This window comes from Peromyscus californicus, unplaced genomic scaffold (genome assembly GCF_007827085.1).
Source record: "Peromyscus californicus insignis strain IS unplaced genomic scaffold, ASM782708v3 Scaffold_1__1_contigs__length_55948999, whole genome shotgun sequence".
NCBI classification, from domain to species: domain Eukaryota; kingdom Metazoa; phylum Chordata; class Mammalia; order Rodentia; family Cricetidae; genus Peromyscus; species Peromyscus californicus.
This window is the reverse complement of record NW_026294492.1, coordinates 10,367,007-10,389,261: the sequence shown is the minus strand read 5'-3', so window position 1 is coordinate 10,389,261 and position 22,255 is coordinate 10,367,007. Positions and strand designations below refer to the sequence as shown.

The 22,255-nt window shown below is 43.7% G+C and overlaps 1 protein-coding gene across 5 annotated transcripts in view; it reads left to right on the top strand.

Moving 5' to 3' along the window:
- Positions 1-22,255, top strand: part of Nbas (NBAS subunit of NRZ tethering complex) — a 281,500-nt gene that overhangs the window by 194,031 nt on the left and 65,214 nt on the right. For all 5 annotated transcript variants that reach the window (XM_052745880.1, XM_052745878.1, XM_052745879.1 and 2 more), the window contains exons 43-44: positions 8,251-8,501; positions 9,697-10,031. In XM_052745880.1, the coding sequence (XP_052601840.1) occupies positions 8,251-8,501; positions 9,697-10,031 (586 nt within the window). The remainder of the gene's footprint in view (positions 1-8,250; positions 8,502-9,696; positions 10,032-22,255) is intronic.

Here is a 22,255-nt window from a genome sequence, read left to right as displayed (position 1 = left end):
GGGAGGAGCTGGTGTAGGAACAGCGTGCAGGACAGGTGGCCCAGCTTGGATAGGGCTTTGAAAGCATAGGAGAGGCAGGAATAAGTTCTACGAACACTTGAAAGACAAAAGTGTGTACTTAGCCTATGGGTCAGCAAGGAGAAAGTAAACACAGGACCTGCAAGGGAAAGTCTTTGGTCCACCTGCTGCACGGCAGCCCCTGAACTAGTCAGGGAACTCTACTAGGTCAGGCAGGTTGGAGGAGGGACTTGTACCTGGAGAGGACAGGGCAAGGTAGCAGTCGCAAGACGGAGATGTGAAAAGAGTGAGCACAGGAGAGCGCTCCGAGCATGTGAATAGCCTCTGTGCTGTGCCTCAGCAGGGACGCACGAGCAAGGGAGGGAAGCCTGAGAAGTGTCTGGCTCCTTTTACGTCAGCTTAACACAAGCTGCAGTCACCCCAAGCAGGGAAGCTCAATTGAGAAAACGCCCCCGTAAGGTCCAGCTGTAAGGTGTTTTCTTAATTAATCATCAGTGAGAGAGGGCCCAGCCCATTGTGGGTGGTGCCATCCCTGCGGTGGTGGTCCTGGGTTCTGTAAGAAGGCAGGCTGAGTAAGCCATGAGGAACAAGCCAGTGAGCAGCGCCCCTCTGCGGTCTCTGCATCAGCTCCTGCCTCCAGGTTCCTGCCCTGCTTGCATTTCTGCCCTGACTGCTTTTGATGATGAACTAGTATGTAGAGCTGTGAGTGGAACAAACCCTTTCCTCTCCAAATTGCCTTTGATCTATTGCTTTCATCACAGCAATAGAAACCTAGCTAAAATGGACAGATGTTGAGGGCCTTCCACAAGTCCTGGTAGAGAACTAGGTGGTGGAAAGAGACACGAAAAGAGGGTCTTACTGTCAGGAAGCTGTGTCCAGAGTGTTCCAAGAATGGGAGGAGAGCTGAAAGGTCAAATACTGCAGAAGGGCCAAAAGGCCTTTATGACCTCAGCGTGTTTAATTTCTATTAATCATTGAAATGTTAATGTCTCCATATGAGCATTTATCAGATTGTTCCATGACAGTGGTGTTATGGATAGTGAATGTTGTCCTGAATTCACCAATTCTTAGGCACAGTAACATGTTCAGATAAATATTCTCTGTGATATGTGTGGTGTTTAAAAATATGCCATGGCATTTTTATTATGTATCTTTTTCTCTTTCATTGAACGTCACACAAGGGATGTTGTCTGTGCAAGCAGGATGAGTCCTTGGTCTCTGAATATGTTACAAATTATCAGGCAATTGAGGAGCAGGCAAGGCTGTTCCTGGCATATCATTATACCTGAGAGCAATGTGATTATGCAGATGTACAGCAATTACAAAGCAGGAAGTCGTTACCTCCTAGCATCATTACGTGTGAGTGGCAGTGCACTTAATATTGATTTACCAAGTGCTGTCTGGGTCTTTTTCTTGCTTAGGAGGCAGCACTTTGCCTGACTACTTCATCAAACACACTAACTGGTTATTAGAAATCTGCCTTGTAAATACTGCCCAAGTTGCCCAGCATTTTATTAGTTAAGCCAGTGCCAATGGGGAGTTAACCAGTAGAATAACAGAAGTGCTCTTCTTGGCTCTAGGGTTTCCTATTCCCTCAAGTCTCCCTGGTCCGCCCATGAAGTTCAGTCCTCCCCTTCTCCTTCTCGTTCCTCTGGCTGGTTTTGACCTGCAGTACCACCTTGACAGACAGGTGCAAGTACAGCAGCCTTATGCAGAGGGTGTCCTGCCTCAGTTCAGGTGGCCAGACCAGTTCCTGTGCGTGCCATGTGTGTCTTTGAACTAGATGATCCCCTTCTCTGGAGCTTGATTTCCTCAGCTGCAAGCAAAGAATAGTATAACTTAAGTGATTAAATGGTAAAAACCTAATCTGCTCCTTAAGTTATGGTCTTTGGATCTGGGAACCGATCCTCCTGAGCACCCACACTTGAGTTCTTGATCTCCTTCATCCCTATTTGTTGTAGAATGTTATTTTAAGGTGTGTTACTGTTGTTCATGGTGCGTTTGTTTAACTCTGTGAAGCTGTGTTACTTGCCTGTCTAAAACACCTGATTGGTTTATAATAAAGAGCTGACTGGCCAATAGCAAGGCAGAAGAAAGAATAGGCGGGGCTGGCAGGCAGAGGAAATACATAGAAGGAGAGAAAAAGAGGAGCAAGGGAAGGAGGAGGATACAAGGGGCCAGCCACCCAGCTACCCAACCAGCAATGGAGTAAGAATAGAGAAAGGTAAAAGCCCAGAGGCAAAAGGTAGATGGGATAATTTAAGAAAAGCTGGCAAGAAACAAACCAAGCTAAGGACGAGCTTTTGTAAGTAAGAATAAGCCTTCATGTGTGATTTATTTGGGAGCTGGATGGCAGACCCCTGAAGAGTAAAAACAACACTTACTGTCCTTTTTATTCCCATTACTAGTTTTAAGGAAAACATTGTGTTTGCCTGGTTGCAAGTACATAGACTCTCTCCCACCCAACACACAACCTCGTTCTCCTGGCCTCTTGATGCTGCTGTGGCATGCTCTACCTTCACATTCCAAGCTGTCACTCACTGCAGACTTAGTAATGCTTTACCTTGGGGCTTCCCTAGTCAGGTTGGTGGACCCTGCAGATGACAGTAACTCTGTGAATGTGTGGCCCAGTAGTGTGAGGGTATGGGATTTGAAAAAAGATCACCTTTCAAGATGCAGAGCTACTGCCCAGAGCTACCTACTGCTAGCCTTGAGCTTGTGTCTTAATCTTGCAAATCACTGTCTTCTCAGTGTGTGTGTGTGTGTGTGTGTGTGTGTGTGTGTGTGTGTGTGTGTGTGCGCGCGTGCGCGCGCGCACGGGTGGGTGGTAGGTTGCAGAGGGGGAGGAGAGTAGAGGGGCGGTCTGGGTGTGTGTGTTACTGTCCTTACCTGCAGGGTTGTGAAGTTTAAAGTCAGAACTCTGAGGCCTGCATCACTGGGTGGCTCTTGGTTTGCTATTGTGGTCCTTCCTGTTATTGTTGTTTTTGTTAATTCTTCTTCTTCATCTCTGAGTTTTAGACAAGGGATCATTTTTAAATACCAGAGGTTGTTTCTGGCTGATGAATTAGCACTGTTTTTATTCATTAAATGTTAATATTTTTGTGACTTTGTACACTAAACAGAGTTTTAGGTACTAGACAAGATAGAACTCTCATGGAGTTTATACCTTGTTTGGAGCTGTCTTTCTCCTCTGTCCCCCGACACAAACATCCCGATATCAGGTGCAATGACTAAAGGGACAACTCCGTACAGTTGGGGAAGGCTCTCTTGCATGTGAAAGAAAAGCCCACCTTTGAAGAATGATGAAGGACGAACATTCATTCCATCTCAAGGGGACTGGGCGAGTGTGAGTTCTTGATGTTTTGTAGCTAAAGGAAGGCCACATAGCAGAACATGGTGAGCCAAGGAGAGCTAAGTTAGGTTGGGATCAGACATCAGCGTGTCGGACTTTTAACACTCTCCATCTCTGTCTTCTTATTAAACATAGCGTGCTTTGCTCTCAGTCTCTGTAGCCCTTGGGGTGACGGCCCAGGTGCTTTGTCTTGGCTGTTGCACAGCACGGAACTGTCTTCTTGTTGGTGAGTTATGTACTGTCCCTTTTGCACACACAGGCAAAGGCCTCTGTTCTTAAGCACTTTGAGTGGCTGCACTGTTTTTGACCTATTTCATTTAGGGAGGTGTCCTTCCATCTCAGGTAGAGAGATGTGCAAGAGTAAGCTGTGCCTCTGGAGAGCTGAATAAACTATAATGAATGCAGCTGCTTTGTTCTGAATGAAACAACAGACCCAGGATTTATGCCTGAGGGTTGCTATTGCTCACACAGTGAGGCTTTGTGCCCAAGCTGCCACACGAACAATCCTGACTACCGACCTGTTCTCCCAGCCTCACTGGAAGGCCCCTGTACAGAAGAGGCATCAGTGCTGGAGTGGCCAGTAGATGGAGAAGGACAATTCAGTTCGTACGAGGCTCCCAGGATTTAAAGTGACTTAGTTTAGTACATTGATATGCGGATCATTGAAAATCAGAACAAACAGAAATGCAGAACCAGCACTAGCCTGTACCTGAGGTGCAGTGTTGTGTGTAGACACCCAGATCACAGATCTCACAAAGTGTTTAAAATTGATCTTTGTTCACCTCAAGGCACTAGAAAAGTTGACCAGGGCTGTGATTTGCACTTTGCATAAAAATAAATCTACTACCCCCAAGAGAAACAAAAACTGATTTCTACCATTGCCAAAATAGAAGCATTCTGCAATTCTTCCTTCTGTGTTGTGATTCTTTAAAGTTTGGATCTTTGACAGTTTTGTGTATGTACCATGTATGTATTCTTGCTCACCCCCATCGCCTTTCTCCCCAACCCTGTTCCTGCGGTCCCTCTTCCTAGCCAGTACCCTTCCTTCTTCCTTGCCTTTTGTGCATACGTGGGTTCTGTGCAGGTAGCCACTGCTGCTCTTTGTCCATGGTTGCAATGACCTTGTCATATGCAGTAGCGAGGGATTCAGTCTTTCTGCCCCCTTTTCACAGTGTTACCTGAGTCCTGAGTTTATGGTTGAGCAGTAATGCGGTGTGATTCTTAAGTTCCCTTTTTCACACATAGCCAGCAAGTTCCTGAAATAGATATAATCAAAACAGTACATTTGGGCCAGTATACGTCTGTGTCAGGTAAAGCCCCAGTGCTGTGACTCGTTGCTTTGGCTCCTGCAAGCCTGGCCAGGACCCTGGCATGTTCCTTGTTTAAAATGTTCCTGATACAATTCTTTTAACCCTCCAAGAAGTTTTTTTCTCTGCAAAATGACTTAGGCAATTTTGCAAAAATGCCATGGAATTAGAGATTTATACACAGTATCTGTCATATAGGGAGTGTGGCTAATACTGTTGATTTTGAAAATAGTCTGCATTTACCAAATTCTCCTTATGACCCCGACAATACATCTGAGCAACGACTCTTCAAGTCAATGTAGATATCAGTTATTGCCATGAGAATAGTGATGATGCAAGGCATTATGACTGTTGACTAGATGATGCCTGTTACTGCATCTGCTGTGGTATTACTGGCAATGTTGTTAAAGATGCAAAATAGTATGAAGTTGTGTAGATCTGTCAAAATGACCTTACATTGTCAAATTGTCTCCTTGGGAAGGAGACAAAACTTACTCATGGGCTTCAGTATTACCACTGTATTTATGTAATAAAATATTTGATAAAGGAACTCACTGAATATCATGGTTACAGAAAATAGAACCTCAGATACTCACTATCAGTTCTTTCAGCAATGTCTCCCTAGGTAATCTAGAAAAGTTAAAGTCAACTTAGCCGTGTTTTACTGGAGGCGTTTTTGTGCTAGCTGTCTCCGTGTGGCCCTCCTCTCAGGTCTGGCTGTGGTTCAGAGGGTAGACGAGTCCCTTCACAGTCACCAGTGCTGAAGCCACCCATTCGCTGGGGTCACTCGTTGGGACTCAGGGATCTTTGTGCTTTGGAGATTAGTCTCTGTGGGAAATGCCCAGTCTCTGTGTCTCAACTGTGCCTAGCAAAATTCTCAGATGGACACATTGCTTTATTATTGAGTATTAACAAAGCCATCTCTGGAAGGTCGAACTTGGGGCCAGTTCCTGTCTCTTTCCAATTAGATGAGTTTTGTTTGAGCTTTAGCTTCAGAGAACAGGAACAAGACTTTTTGCAGAGAGTAGTTATCAAGGCCAAGAGATGTCATAGAGCCAAAGTACTCCAGGCTGCCTGTAAGTTTCATGTCACCTTGCCCCCGCCCTCTGTGCCCCCTCTGACTCACCCAGCAGCCTTTGTCTCTCATTCTCACTCTTCCCTCCTCTTCTCTTGTCTGTATTCCTTTTAGTCAGCTAATGGAATTATATTATCTCTCGGGCTCAGATTAAATAAAGAAAAATGTAGTTAAATGAATTTGTTTTCTTGTACAGATAAAAGTCCCTTCAGTGCATGCTGCTTTGAATCAATTTTGAGTTATTGACAACTTGAAGGCATTACAGAACATCTTAATCATAGGATTCGTCATGATAATTTTACTCCTTGTACACTAAGTACAACCAATGCCAACGCCTTCCAGTAGTTAACCCCTGAAAGATAAAGAGGCAACACACAGAATATAAACTGCTTCACAGCGAAATTTCAGTCCAGGAAAAAAGCACTTAAACCATTTTTAAAGGTAATTGTTAGTTAGATTAGAGAAACGTCTACAATGGTTTCATAGTATTTTGTTGGATTTTTGCAGCGAGGTCTTTTGGAATTGTTTTCTAAGCAAAGATTTAATTTCTTGTTCCAAAGAGAAGATAATAGTTTGTTTCATGGGAAGTTATTAAAATGGGCTATTGATTACTGGGATCTACAAAAGATCTTAGCACATAATTTACAGGAGAGAGATGGCTGGGTCTTTATCATGTGTCAGTAAAGGTATCTGTCTTGACAAGATAATTAGGTGAAATTGTACGTGAGGCAAACTGAATTGTCAGCACAGAGTTGTAAGTGAGTGGATGAGGAAAAAGTCATGTTGAGAAGGACTGGATTCAGAGTTAAGTCAAACAGAAGCTGAATAAACTGCTGTGGAGTCCTTGTCCATTCTGTAGACTGGTTTACCCTGAACACTGTTTATAGGGTTGTTAGGAGTGAAGTGTGACAGGGTGACTCTTGGGGTATTGCTGCTGGAGGGGAGAACCGTTGAAGATGGATCCCTGTTTGTGAGACCGTGTTAGTGTGGGTGCTTGGCCTTCGTGACACAGTCGCTCTGTCAGGTAGTGAGCAGACACACTCTGAGGCTGGATGGGTCAGGGTGGCAGTTTCTCATTCATGTCCTGATGAGTGAGCAGCTGCGAGTGAGTTCCTAGTGTAGGAATCAACACAGGACAGAGCCCTTCCTCCCCTGCTCCATCCCCTTCTCTCCGCACATCTGCCTGGGTGGAGCATCTTAGTGAGGTCACGCAGCATCTTAGTGAGGTCACGCAGCATCTTAGTGAGGTCACGCAGCATCTTAGTGAGGTCACGCAGCTTTCTCTTTCCTTCGCCACTGCCTCATTCTCGACCTCACTTTCCAAATTAGGAAAAAACGTATTTTTTTTTTTTTTTGCCGTCACTTTCCTTTACAACTACGTACACTATCCCCCAAGTATTTTCTCCGCTGCCTTGGGTGTCCTGGAAACACCATTTCTGTTAGTATGGTGGGCTGCCCAAAAGACCTTCACAGTTAGAGAATGGAGACTTACATAGTCCAGGCCCCGAGATGGTACGAGACCCGAGTCGGCTGTCCAGGGAAAAACAGAAGATCAAATAAAGCCTTCTCCTCTTTCCAGTGAAATAAAACTCAGACAAGCCAATCCAGCGAACAAAATATCACCTTTTTTTCCTCAGCAGATTAACCTTAAGTAACTCCTATTAAAATTTATATTAGACTTGGAGTTCGTATGAAAAGCTACTTAAATTAGTATGAAAATATTAAGGTGTATCTTCTATTCAAGAAGCAGTCCTGTAGATGGTATTGAAAGCATAATTATTTCTTTCCTGTTTTAATTTTACTTGACCATGACATAAAGTTGATGTTTATTGAATATTAATTCAATACTCTTAGATGTAAGACATGCCAAAATGGTGGGATTTTATTCTTTCCCTTGCTATTTCCTTCTTATTTTTTAAATTTGCATTTTTATTTATGGCTTATTTTGTGTGTGTTCCTGCACATGTGTGTGGAGATGGTAAATGATTTAGAATAAATGTTCTATCTTGTTTCTTGACCTAGCTGGCAAGAAGAGGCAGTTCTGGAACTCTAGGAATGCCTGTTCTTTAGGGCTGCTGTGGTTCTGTCTGTGGTGACGTGTGAAAGTCACATAGTAGGGCAGAGCTCTGCTTCTTATTCATGTCACTTTAGATACACTGCATAGGTCTTGTGGCTAGTTAGAAGAGACTTATTAGAAGCAGCATCTCTGGGCCAGCAGGATGGCTCAGTGGGAAAAGCACTCTTCAGAAGTGTGATGGCCTGAATTGCATCCCAGGACCCATGGTGGAAGGAAAGAACCAATGCTCAGGAGTTGTCCTCTGACCTCCACATGCTCACTGTGTCATGCATCTGTGTGGGCTCCCTCCACCACACACACACACACACACACACACACACACACACACACACACACACAAATCAGCCTGTCTTCCAGGGTTTAAAGATCACTTTTATGAAGGGAAAACATATAACATAGACTGTTTGGTTCTTGATTTCAGTTTGTCCACAGGAGAAATTGAAAAGCGAGCCCAAACCCTTCATCTCTTTGACACTTTGAAGACGGATCCTGAGTCCTTTCATAAACACATGCTCAAGTATATCTACCCCACCATCGCGGGCCTCGATCACGAAAGGCTGCTGTATTATTTCACTCTCCTGGAAAGCTGTGGCTGTGCAGACTTTGAGACGGCTCCTATTAAGCCAGAAACCCACATTCGCCTACTGAAGAAATTCAAAGTTGTTGCATCAGGTAGGACATTTATGTTCCTGCTGGTCCTTCCCTTCCAAATGAAATCTAGGGATTAATTTTCCGCTCACAGCCAGCTGTGTTCATATATTGTCACTGACATAGTGAAGCCACAGATTTGTGGAGGAGATTGACTTTAGTTAGCATCTTCCCGTTCCTTTACCCTGCATGAGAGCATTCAACATCAGGAAAAGACAGAAATCTCCTGAAATTCCCCAGTGACTTTAGGTGAATCTACTATGGACAGCCTTCTTTTGTCAAAGTTGGTATTTTAAAATGACATGATTGGACCCCTCATCTTGGGCAGATTGGAAGAATTTCACTTTGATAGGATGCATTTATTTAAAATATTCATGGTACTTGTGGGGCTGGAGAGGTGGGTCAGTAGTGAGGACTTGCTGCTCTTGCTGAAGTCCTAGGTTGGGTCCCAGCACCCCCATTAGGCAGTTCACAGTTTCCTGTAACTTCAGCTCTAGGAGATCCGACACCCTCATCTGGCCTCTGTGGTCACCTACACAGGTGGTGCACAGACATGAATGTAGGCACTCACACGAAGACATAAGAGAAATCAGATCTCAACATATTTATGTATGTATGTATGTATGTATGATCTTAAGTATATGAATTTTTATAGATGTAATATGCAAACACAGTGTTCACGGGACATGTCAAAGAACCTCGGCACCTTGATGGATTTTAGAAATGTTCAGAGTGGCGTCCTTGCGCTTGTAACTAGGAAATTAAATGTGATAACCACGCTTCAGTCTCTACAGTGCTTCATACTTTATGTGGCCCTTTGGTCTATATTCATCTCCTTCCCATGGCAACTGTGAGAATGTCCTTTAGGTTATCAGTTGTTCTGATAGCTACCTTCAAGTAGCTGGTGACAAATGACAGTCTGGTGACTGTACCGGTAGAGGACAGCGTAGGTACTGAGGGCCATGAGCGAGCAGTAGAGGCGAGGAGACAGCACAGAGAAGGACACCGGGAGTTGGGTAAGTTGAATGACATGGGGTTGCACAGCGCAGGTCCAGGCTGGGGCTAGAGCGCAGTTTCTGATCTTCTCACGAAAGCCTAAAGCTCACGGTATAATTGCCATCTCTTCATTCAGCTGCCCACCGGGCTCTGTGTGTTTGAGGCGCCTGCGTGTGGTTTCCACTCCAGTCAGCCACTTCCTTCCTTTCTCCTCTCCCCACAGGTCTTAATTACAAGAAGCTGACAGACGAAAGCGGGGATGCGCTGGGAGCACTGGAGCCGGTGCTCACAAGTCAGAATATCTTATCTATTTCCAAACTTGCTCCCAGAATCCCTGAGAAGGATGGGCGGATGCTTTCCCCCAGCTCCCTGTATACCGTCTGGTTGCAGAAGTTGTTCTGGACCGGAGATCCCCAGCTCATCAAGCAGGCTCCGCAGTCCCCCTCAGAGTGGCTGCATGCCTATGACGTCTGCCTGAAGTACTTTGATCGCCTGTGTCCAGATGACCTCATCACTGTGGTGGATGCAATTACGTTTTCTCCGAAAGCTGTGTCCAAGGTAACTAAAAAGTACTTCAAGGTAGCTATTGAGAGTACTTTGAAAAAAAATGAAAATTGTGCTTACATTCTATAGATTTTTTATTTTCTTCCTTGAAGTAGAAAAAAAAATATACTTGACTTTTCTTTTTTGCTGAGCTTAACTGAGAAATCCCTTTCTGCAATTACATATAAAGAAACAATAAAAACCCGAGGTACTTACTCTAATTTGCATGTACATGTTGACCTGCTGTAGTTCTCATGGGTGTGCCATAGTTATCCAGCATCGTCCTGTTTTTTCGCTGTGAAGGGTGAGGGAGCCCCGTGGTCCCTCCTTGATGTTGTTCTACTCAGAACCTAGGCTGACCCCTTTCTGGGATCCGGTCGAGCCCTTAGGATTTCCTGCATGAATATGGATGATGCGGAGCAGGCCATGGCGGTAGGATGTCTCGGGGTGTGCATGCCATAGTTCCCAGTGCTCTGTGTTTAGACCTGAGACCTGCTCTCCATACCTCTTCAGTACTTACCTGAAATGGAAGTCAAGTGGCAGGGTCCTCTTTGCTCTCCACCCTCTGACCCAGATAATCCTCCTCAGCAACTGCTCGGTCCTGACTGCTTGGGCCCCAGCCTTGTGTCTCTTAGAATATCCCCCAGCCTCTGCGTTCACAATCACGGCTTCCTCCCTTTCCCCACAGCTGACACTGCCTTTTCTTCCTCCAAGATGGCACGTGTATGCGGTGCCTCACCTGGAGTGATTTGTTAATATTATGCTGCCATTGCAGGATAGTTGCGAAGTCTTGCAAAACACTCATCTGGCGTTTGGCATGGGTGAATTCTGGGTTAGTCACTCACTAGAATCCAAGTTGTGGGTGACCAAGAACCTTTTCATTTTTGGTTAATCTAATCTAGCTAACTTGAATAACTTGATTTTGGATTTTACGGCCACTGCTTTAACATGGGGATAATCATTGTTTTTGGAAGGAAATAAGGATAACTTTAAAGGAAAGGTAGGGAGATGTGTTTAAGAAATGCTTACATTTGGGAATCACATATGTCTTCATCAGCTGTGAGAACCCATCAGACCTTTGCCTCGTCCAGAGGAGGCTAAGGGTGAATAATCTTTGAGGAAGATACTATTTGTCTGAGTTAGGGTTTCTATTGCTCTGAAGAGACCCCATGACCATGGCAGCTTTTATAAAGAAAACATTGAATTGGGGTGGCTCACTTACAGTTTCAGAGGTTCTGTCCATTATCATCATGGAGGGACATGGTGTGCAGACAGATATGTTGCTGGAGAAGGAGCTAAGAGTGCTCCGTCTTGATCTGCAGGCACCAGGAAGTGAACGGGCGCATACACTGGGTATAGCTTGAGCACCCCCACAGTGGTACACTTCCTCCACAAAGGCCACACCTCCTAATAGTGCCACTCCCTGTAGGCCAACGATTCAAGTACATGAGTCTATGGGGACCATACCTATTCAAACCAGCCCAGCTACTGTTACCTGATTGTAGAAGCAAGGTAAAGCTGGTAATGAGGAGCCACATTTTGTTCTGCAGGAAGCTGCATGTGTCCTTTCGTAGCCATTATACTTTACTACCTGTAGGAATTCATAGGGACAGGTCCTGGAGCCTGTCTAGAAACTGAGGAGTACACGGACCAGAGAGCAGCCTGGAGCTGCCTGTCATGGGCCCTGGCCACGGCAGAGCTGAGTTTAGATGAGAGGTAGGTAGAGTGTAACATGCGGGAAGGGACCAATCCACCTAGAGTCTGAAGTCACAGAAATGGCTCATGAGCTGAAACCTGAGTGCTGCTGAAGGAGTCAACAAGGAACCTTCCTTCCCGCATAGTCTCCTGGCTCACCCTCAGGCTGTAGGGTGTTTCAAGTAGTTTATGTGAGGCCAGGAATGGTCCACTGTGGTGTGCGGGAAGTGGGAGCGATCCTGAACCTTCTTCAGCTGTGAGTTTTAGCTTCTGTCTGTGGTATTTTAGGCTTCAAGATTTAAAAATATACCATATGCTCCCTAAATGAATCTTAATCATAGGCTTTCAAGATGTCTGTGAACTATTTGGAAGTGTGTGACACACTTGTTTGTGCGCGTGTAATTTTATGAGGAAAATACACATGGCTGACTGAGTGAAGATTCAGCCGAGTACTGTGTTAATCTAGGTGTGTAGCCGGGTGGTGTAATCTGGGTGCAGTATTTCCTTTTCACGGACTGTTCCCAGGAGTGAGTTTTCTAGTGCAGCAGGCCAATTATCAAAGTAAAATAATTACCTTTAAAATTCTGTGTCTTTAGTCTAGGTATAAATTTCCCCCATTTTATTAATGGTTTAGCTTTTCATTTTCTGGTTAGAGCAGGTATCTATTATATTTTGATAAAATGCATATTTGAAACAGTGCAGCACAGAGAGAGAGAGAGAGAGAGAGAGAGAGAATGAATTATGAGACACAAGCCCCACATGTTACAGGACACATTTGGAAGATGGAATACAACTGGATTTGTTCAAATTTTCAAAACAGCAGATGTTTCCACAGCTTGTACATGATGCTGGAAATGTAAAGTGAGTGTGTGTTATTCATACACAGTGTGCAGTTTTCAGGAGTGTGCCCACATTTAATTCAGAACGAAATCTTTAGAAAGAATGCGTAAGCTTTTTCTAAAGTGCCTAGCAAAACAGTCAGCAATTGTTCTGATACTAAAAGTCAGACAGGAACTTCCTGACGTCTGCATCATGTGCTGAATCCACAGTGAGCATGCCACTGGTGCCTTTCCATCCTTGTCCTGACAGTTGTTTAATTAACATTTACATTAGCAGAATTCTTAGATGTTCTTGGGAAAGCGTTCACTAATAGCATTATGTCATATGCAGTGGCTAACTTTTCTGACACTTGTGGTGATGGATATGCAGAGGGGAAAAAGGATAAAAATGTGTATGCTGCAACCTGAATTGCTGAGTTGGTTAGAGTGCCCTACGGTGTTAATTTCAGCAATTGGAAACACCTTTGTCTCAGGTACAGACAAGTGAGGGTGGGTGACACTGTTCCCGGGAGATATGAGCAAGTATCTACTCACCCCAGAAAGTGAACCACCAACAGCAGGTATGGCTATCACTAAAGCCTGATGTGGTAAACTAGTGAGTTTATTAGGGTTCCTTACAGAAGTGTGGGTGAGTGGGCAGTTACAGGAGTAGGGGTGAAGGGTCATTTATGGGTGAGAGGTCACTTTCAAGAGCAGGAACAACTTGAATGTGGCTGTATCACCAAAAAACACTGAAGCCTGGGCCACAGCTCCCCACAGCTTCTGTGGAGTGCAGAGCCTCACAGGCAGCAGCTGGACAGCTGGGGAGTGCAGTCCTGGGCAGCTGGCCTGGGCTTTGTCTCCTCAACTTCTGCATTTAGACTTGTTCTGACTGGAATAAGTAAAGAAAAGTCAGCCCCACACAGCTCCGAGGTTAGGAAAGAGGATGGTGTAATAGCCACTGCTTTGGACTGTATTTTGATACCATACTCCTGCATGAAACATTCTAAATATCAGCTGCAGTGAGGAATGTAAAGACAATTTAATTGCATGAGGCATTTGGAAATATTGGTACACTGGGTTATGAAGACCATGCACATGTTGACACATTGCATTGTTCAGTGTCAGAACGTTGCACGCATTAGTATGAGCACCAGTCTTCCACCAGATAAATCTTGATTTTTTTCCCAGTTCAGTTACTGTCAAGCTAAGAGTGGTAGATGCAAGTTTCATTTTTTAGTTTTCTTTCAAACTTTATCATTGGAAACAAATACTGTGCACTGTTTTCCTTAAAGTGGCAGGCTTTTTCAGTCTGAAGAGCATATCTTCCAGATATTCACCTCTGAATAGATCTGGAGTTTGTCAGTTGCTCTGTCAGCTTCCAGGTCACGTGATTGCACAAATGCAGTGTCCTGGTCACACTTGTCTGTATAGTGAGGTGCACAGATCCCACTTCTTCCCACAGAATAGTGACATCTGCACAGTGATTGTTATTTAATAGAATGAAGTCTGCTTTGTGTGAGTCCTCACAGTTTCACCCATGATTGCATTTATGTTTCGAGTGCAATGTCAACACATTAGAAATGGCTAAATAATACCTTACTGTCATTATGAAAAGTGTTTATTTTTAGGCTCTTGGATGTAATTGAGGTTCCTTGTAGTTTACACACCATACTTTGAAATTATTTTGGGGTTCCTGATAGTTTATGGACTTTACTAAAAGTTATCTCTAACCAGTGTAACTGTCTCCGTTCTCTTTGATGTTTGCATGAAAGATAGTTTCACATTTCTAAGACTTGTTTATTATTTTTATGCATATGTGTGTGTAGCCACATGAGCTTATGTGCACCACATGTGTGCAGGACCATAAATACATAAAAAAGTCTAGTCAAAATTTCATCATTGTTATTGGTAGAACTGGAGAGGAGAATGTGGCTTCCTTCTCCTGTTAACTCTTCTCATCCTGAGCTAGCTAGATCTTCACCAAACCCTGCCAAACACACAGGCAGGCCCGCAGCTCACACATATCCATGGGAAGGGCTACCTCATTTCTATTCGCAGGCTCTAGAGAGGCAAATCCTGGTTAGTGCTTACTGTGGATCTAGCATGTGATACCTGGGGAGTTGGAAATGTAATGTAAGTGAAGTCCCCCCATGTGTTATCATCTCACCGTGTGACCAGTGTAAGCTATTAAGGGGAATTTGCATTCACATTTTAACTAAGTTTGTTAACACGCCGTGTGTACTTACATTAAGTCCACTCAGACAGGTTACTTTGAAATGGTCAGTAACCCACAAGCATGTTAGACGTGCTCTCCAGCCTCAGTGTGGCCCTGAACCACACATGGCTGCCACGGAAGGGCACAGGTACTGCAAGAGTACTCTGTCACAACAGCCAGGTGGGCCTCTAGGGGGAAGGTCAGGGCTAGGTATATGCATCAGTGTGTCCTCCTTGTGTCACTTGACGGGTGTTACTGCTCTCCAGAGAAGTGGGGGAGGAAAGAATGAAGTAGCATTTGCTTTCTTTGGACCCACAAGGGAAGATTCTGGTTTATAGGGCAAAGAAGAAGCTGAAGAAAGAGAAAGCTGCTTCCCACACATTTCCAAAGGAATGTCGCACTGACACTGAATGAGTCCTTAGAGCTCATCTGTCCTGTGCGATGTACAAGTAGTGGCTACCATTTACTGGCCACTCACTGCACACCAGGCACTGGCTTCACAGTTCTCCTTTTCACCAGGAAGCACCACAAGTGTTGTACTCTCCACTGAGAAGTCAGCCCAAGGTCAGAGGTTAGGTAATTTCTTCAAAGTCAGAAGTAAGGTGGTAGCTCAGCGAGAATTCCAGTTCTGGCCTTATGTCCTTCACTGTTAGAGGAGTTCAGTGGGTAACCAGCTTTTCCTTAGAAAGGAGCCTACGATTTTAGAGGCAGTCTTCATTTTTTGTCATTACTCTCTCTATATATGGAGTTCACATCTACCAGTTGGGTTTTTTTCTATAACATGGAAACAGTGCTGTCTCCTCCTCCTCCTCCTCCTCCTCCTCCTCCTCCTCCTCCTCCTCCTCACTGTGGCAGGTCTCTGCTAGAGTAGAAAAGCACCCCCCAAGCCCCTATCATATGTGTTCAATTCTAATCACATTCTTGGTTCACTTTCTTCTGTGTTCCCCCTGAAAAGAGATTTACTGGCCTAAATATCACTAATCTATATTCTGTATACCGGTATAGGTTTGATGTAAAGCTAGAGTTTCACTGGGCTAAAATCAAGGCATAGGCAAAAGGACATTGCTTTCTGGAGGCCCTAGGGGAATCCATCTCTACCTTTCCTAGTGTCTGATGGCTGCTCTCCTTCATTGACTCACAGTCCTTCTCCATCTTCAGAGACAGGAACCGCTGTGTCTCTCGCCCTTCTGCTATACATCTCTCTGTTCAAAGCCAGGAGAGTTTCCATTTTGAGTCTTTGAATGTTTATACTGACCCGGGATGGTCTCCCCTCTTGGGGTCCATGCATTCCCATAATTCTTGGTTCCAGTGATCAAGGATAGGGACACTGGGGTGGTGCATAATTACACTTCCCCCTGGCTCTACATAAAATAAGGCTTTTATAGCATATATAGGCTCAGGAAAGTTTCGTTGTTAAAGTTGTAGCTTTGTATTAAAGTTGAGACCAAAATGTAAAATCCTTAAAAGATTGCCAAAGTTGAAATGTGCTTTCATATCTTATACATTTTTCTTAGTAAATAAAATATAGTTTGAGATACATTTTTAATTTCAAGTCAGATAATCTAGGATATTAACATTACTTTGAAATCTTCTGATACTCAATTCTTCAATAGAAATAGAAATTGCCTTAAAACTACTAAGTTCTGAAGCTGGCATTATTACATAGATGATTGTGTGCTGATGGCTGCTCCTTTATATTAACCTTGAACCCAGATGTGAACTGTGGTAAAGTGTTTCCCAGGGCTCGAAATCTGCTAAGTGCTGATCTTTGTTAATCTTCAAATAATTTCCTTTGCCCTTTGAACTCTGGGCAATTGGTTCCAGTGATCAAGGATAGGGACATTGGGGGTGGTGCCAATGGGTGCCTCCTTTACCCATTGATTCCCCTGGTTTCTGTATTAAAGTATCACTCCAAATACTTGGAGGAATTTGGTTGGAAGACCTCTTCAAATTGCCATTCTTGTGTGAGCGAGTGAGCGCTGTGCCCTTGCCTTCTAGCAGCTCTTGGTTTATTGTGCAGATGAGCAAAGGAAGTATGGTTCAGTGGAAACACAGTCCTGGTAAGAACTGACTATTTCAGAAGTGTTGACTATACCCACTCTACTGCTCTAAGCTGACCTTCATCTGGTCCCTGTGTTAGAGTCCTGAACAGTGTTACTCCATTCTTACTGAGTGCTTATGTCTTCTGTTATTGAAGGTGAGAATTTAGCTCAACAAGTATAATCTATCTGGACAGAAATGCACACAACCATCAGCTTAGGAGATACAAAGAGAAAAATAATCTAAACAGGAATTCTTTCTCGGTGTGACTGTTGACACCACAGAATAGAAAGGAGCAAGAATTCTTGAGGATTAGAAAATATAATCATTTACATATGATATAATACAAGAGTACTAACTTTGTGTGTGTGTGTGTGTGAATATGAACATATGTCATGGTGCATGTGTGTAGATCAGGTGACAGCTTGATTGTTCTTGGTTAGTTCTTTCTGCATTCTCTGGTTCCAGCATCAAACTAAGGCAATTGGACTTGGTCGTGAGTGCCTTCATCCATCAGTATCTTGCTTGTCAAGAATTAAATCTTGAATAAATGCAGACAACCCTGAGGAAAAAAAACACTTGCTAAGACTGGAGCGTGGGAGCCTCTCCCAGGAAAGGTTTCACATGGCATTACCTACACTTCAGAAGTTGATTTTGTCTGGTTTACCCTTTTTCCATTTGCTAAAAGTAAAATCATCATCATCATCATCATCATCATCATCATCATCATCATCTGTAGGTTCTTGGAAAAGTCAGTCTGGTTTTCCGTTTATCTAGTCTTTCCTTCTTTCAAGTATGTAGTATTGCTTAGTTCATTCATTCATTGAACAACTTAGTTAGCAATACTGTGGTTTGGCTCCCAGGCTTCGTGCATGGTAGGCAAGGTCCTGTGACCCCTGAGCTCTGTTTCTAGCTTTAAACAGTGATGCATTGAGGATTGCTGTGTGGGAGTTTCCAATACAACCCTCTGCTTATTACTCACTAGATATATATAATATAAACCACTGTGTAATTTCCACTTCTCGAAAGTGAGTTCGACTTGCTGATGCTCTTCAGACAAATAGATTGAAGTGACATCCAGTGGGGTGAAGGGAATGTTACAAACCCGGCTACCCGTAGACTGAGCTTCTCTTTAGCTTACTCACATGGGGGAGCCCAGCTGCCTTGTTTGAGCAGCTTGTGAAGAGACCCCATGACGAGGGAGCAGAGATGCAAGCAGCTATGGGAGTAGGCATGGGGTCAGGGTTCTTCTCTGTGCCAATCAAGTGGGCAGATGAAAGTTAATCTGAGCCATTTCCACATTCATGACTCATGGCAGCTCTTGTGAAATACGGATTTTAAGCTTCAAAATTTGGATAATTTGTTACACACTAGTAAATTATATCCACTACATATCAGGAATCAGTCTCAATGCTTGGTATATATCACTGAACAGAATAGACAAATATCTCTAGCATTAGGAAATGTACTCTAGTGGAAGACAGAAACTAAACTAAAATATTAAGTGATTACATTCAGACATGTGAAATAATAATGGATACAAGCGAGGAATAAACTAGGGGAAAAATTCAGGCTACTGGGCAACAGGACTGCTGTCAAGTGAGGCGTCCAAAGAAGACCTCACTGTGAGGGTGCCATCTGAGCAAAGACTTTGGTGAAGTGAGGCCACAGGACGTATTTGTTGAACACAGAGAAGATGGGATATGTAGTAGGTTCTCTAGCAGAGAGCCTGCTGGGGTTATTTGAGGGAAAGGAGGCCCGTCTGTTGATGTGGAATGAAAGAGAAGAGTAATGGGGACGTGAGGTGAGGTCAAAGAAGGATAAAATGGTACCAGCTTGAATAGAAGCTTGAATGAATGGGAAGCCACTGGAGCGTGTTCATTCAAGCTGATGTTTTTAACAGAATCTCTCGGCTTCTATGTGGGAGATGCTATGGCAGGTAACAGCAGAAGCAAGTGAACCACTTAGGAGGCAATTGCAGTTATCTAAGTATAGTAGGGAACACAGCAAGGCCATTTGTAGATGCTTGTAACTGCAGAGCATACAGAACCCTCTACACTGCTGTCTTGTTCATGTGTGCCCGTGATAGTTTAACGTATAAACTAAGCATAGCAATAGATGAACAGTAACTAATAATGAAGTAGAACAATGAAAACTTCTATAAAAAAGATATTTAATACTTAGGAACTCTATGGAACCTTCCATTTAATATTTTCAGACCTTGGTTGACCACGTGTAATTGAAACCTTAGAAAGGGAAACCCTGGCTAAAGGGAAACTACTGTGAAGATGAGGTCAGTTTGGATTAGGATAATAGCGAAGGAAATGGTGAAGAGTAGTCAATTTTGATGAAGCTGATGGAGTAATTTGCTGATGTATTTGATGTGGAATGTAAGGAGTGAGGTTACTAATCCAGTGTCTGCCTGAGCAGCTGTAAAGATGGGAGTTGCTGCTTACTCAAACTCTTCTACCTCTGCTGTCTCCCTGACAAGACCTGTTTATATACTTATTTTCAGAATCATCTGTTCATTAAAATATGTTAGAATTTTTACCTTTCAATCCAGGTCTTTCTAGATTATATATATACATACTCATACATATGTGTGTATATATATATGTGTGTGTGTGTATCAATATATACATGCATATACACACATATGTATACACACACACACATGCACATACATATGTATGAGTTTGATGTATGAGTCAGGTAAGTATTAAAGCAAATGTTTGCTACTGTTTGGTGGTGTTATTGTTTTGTTTTTTAAATTAATGATGTTGCTGGTGGTGGTGGTGGTGGTTTTTGGTCTTAGGAGTCCTGTTGTCAGCTCCTGGAGTAAACTCAAAGGAAATTTGAGACATGACTACTGCTGTCATTCACACCCAGTCCAGGAACACAAGACAGGCTCTGAGAAAACAGTTCAGAGTTCAAGGCAGCATTGAGATGAATGTTGGATTTAATTTCGTATATTCTAGGTCACTTGACATTTACAGACATGTTGTAAGGTGACCTTTAAGCAAGTGTTATCATCTCTAGTCTTCAGTTTCATTCCTGGGGAGTGGTTGCCCAAAGGGCCTCCCTCATCACCCATACCCATACTAGGGATTGAACCAATGGCCTTCTGTGCAGTTACTAGGCAGGTTCTCTACTTCTGAACTCTGTACCCAGACCTTTGTTTTTTTACTTTTTTTCATTCATAACCTTGCTAAGTTACCCACCCTGACTTTGAACTTACTCTGTAAGTTGGGAAGCCTTGAGCTAGTCATTCTCTTGTCTCCACCAGAAAAAGTAGCCGATTACAGGCTGGCATCTCCTTGGAAAGCCAGAAGGTTTGTTTGGCCCAAAGGACTGTACATTATGGAAATGCCTCAAAAGGAAAGCACAGAACTCTGATGTGGTGTGGAGAGGAAACAGGACGCAGTGCACAGTTGTGATGTTGGACTGAATTAGGAGACGGGCAGTGTAGAGGTGAAGGGGGTGGTAAAATTTGAGTGTCTTCCATGTGCTGGTGCTTTATGTAACTTACCTCAGAAACCCCTGTGGCAGATACTGTTGAATGGAAGACCTCACCTCTGTTTAATGGACCCAGAATTTAGGCTCAAAAAACTTAAGGGACTTTGCCCAGGATAATAGTACATGACTGAAAGCCTAGACTTGAGCCTAAGTCAGTTGTACATTCTGAAGTGTGTGGTGTATATAAACATGTACAGTCTGTCTCTAGACTCACTTCGATTCTCTCGTTTTCTCACTCTGGTTTTAGTAATCTAACCTAGCACCGGTAACAGTATGACTGTTGTAGAGACTCTCGAGGCTGCTAGAGAAACAGATCTGAGGTGGTACTGTTTCTGGAATTGGCTACATGTGGAAAGCTTTTGAAGGGACCGATGGGAGGACCTGGGAGTCAGCCCCCTGTCCCCCAGTGCTGTGTAGATCCTCTTTGTAATATCTGCACAACACAAACTGCCCTTCCAAGAAGTGGGAGCTCAGACAGAAGCACACACTTCCACCAGGGCATGCTATCCCAGAGAATTATGTCAGTCCTGTTCTTAAAGTCTCTAAGGAACCCCAGCAGTCTAGTTATGCAGCTGACGGGACAGTTTACTGAAAGTAACATGTCCACACTGAGAGTGTGAATGAAAGAAAGTTGTCCAAATAAACTCACAAGACATGGCCAGCTAGAGAGAAACTGCTTACTCTGTCCCCTTGCCACACGTGGTCACATTACAATTTCCCAAGAGGAACTGGTTTGGTTGTGTGTCCCTTGATGGAAAGCCATGAAGGACAGAGCTCTTTTGACTACTCCCTAGGTCGCATGAGTCAATCTCTGGATGACGGACTTTTAATGTCTATCTTCTCACCTGTGGTCACATTGGGAAGGATTCTTGTTGCCAGACAGGTAGCCTGTTCATTACATGCTGCTCCTGCTGTCTTCAAAGGGAATTATGGGTATTACATTCATTCTGAGTATCATGACCTGTACATAGAAGACAACTAAGAACTGTCCTTCATAGCATGCACAGAGCCTAGTCTACACTACATGGGGTTCTGGAGCTGAAAGGAGAAGTGGACACACACGCCGCCATCCCTAGCCCAAAAGCTATCTCCAATTGATAAGCACTTGGAAATGAAAATGTAGTTTTCTCCAAGGGACTCTCCCTGGGAAAACAAGCTACTCTTAAGGGTAGGCTGCATGCCCAGCAGTCGACGGCCAACATGTGAAATCAAACTCAGTGGCGTCTTTGAAGGTTCCCTGTAGCTAGAGTTTTCCTGCCTGGCCCACAGTCAGGACAAATCTCTCTCACCCGCCAGTCCCTCAGCCGCTCAGACCCGACCAAGTAAACACAGAGACTTATATTGCTTACAAACTGTATGGCCGTGGCAGGCTTCTTGCTAACTGTTCTTATATCTTAAACTAATCCGTTTCTATAAATCTATACTTTGCCACGTGGCTCGTGGCTTACCGGCATCTTCACATGCTGTTTGTCATCTTGGCGGCTGGCAGTGTCTCTGACTCAACCTTCCACTTCTCAGATTTTTTCTCCTCCTTGTCCCACCTATACTTCCTGCCTAGCCACTGGCCAATCAGTGATTTATTTATTGACCAATCAGCAACACACTTGACATACAGACCATCCCACAGCAGTTCCGTCTCAGGATGCTGTGTCAGAGCTTTTGTTCTCTTTCTTTTTCTTTTAATTTAATTTTATTTATGATTTTCTCTCTTTTTCAGCCTACTGGTTCTTGGCATATATATTAGGGCTTTGAGTATGGTGGTTTGGTGGGATCCTGAGTGTGCAAATGAGTGGGACTCTGCAGCTGGACCTGTTCCGTGTGTCCTTTCTTGAGCTCTTTCCCTCCCTTGGTTTGTTTGGGTCTATTTGGGTATGTTAGTTTTTGTGTCATCTTATTACATTGTATTTTATTATCATCTTTTAGAAGCCTGTTTGTTTTCTAATGAGAGACAG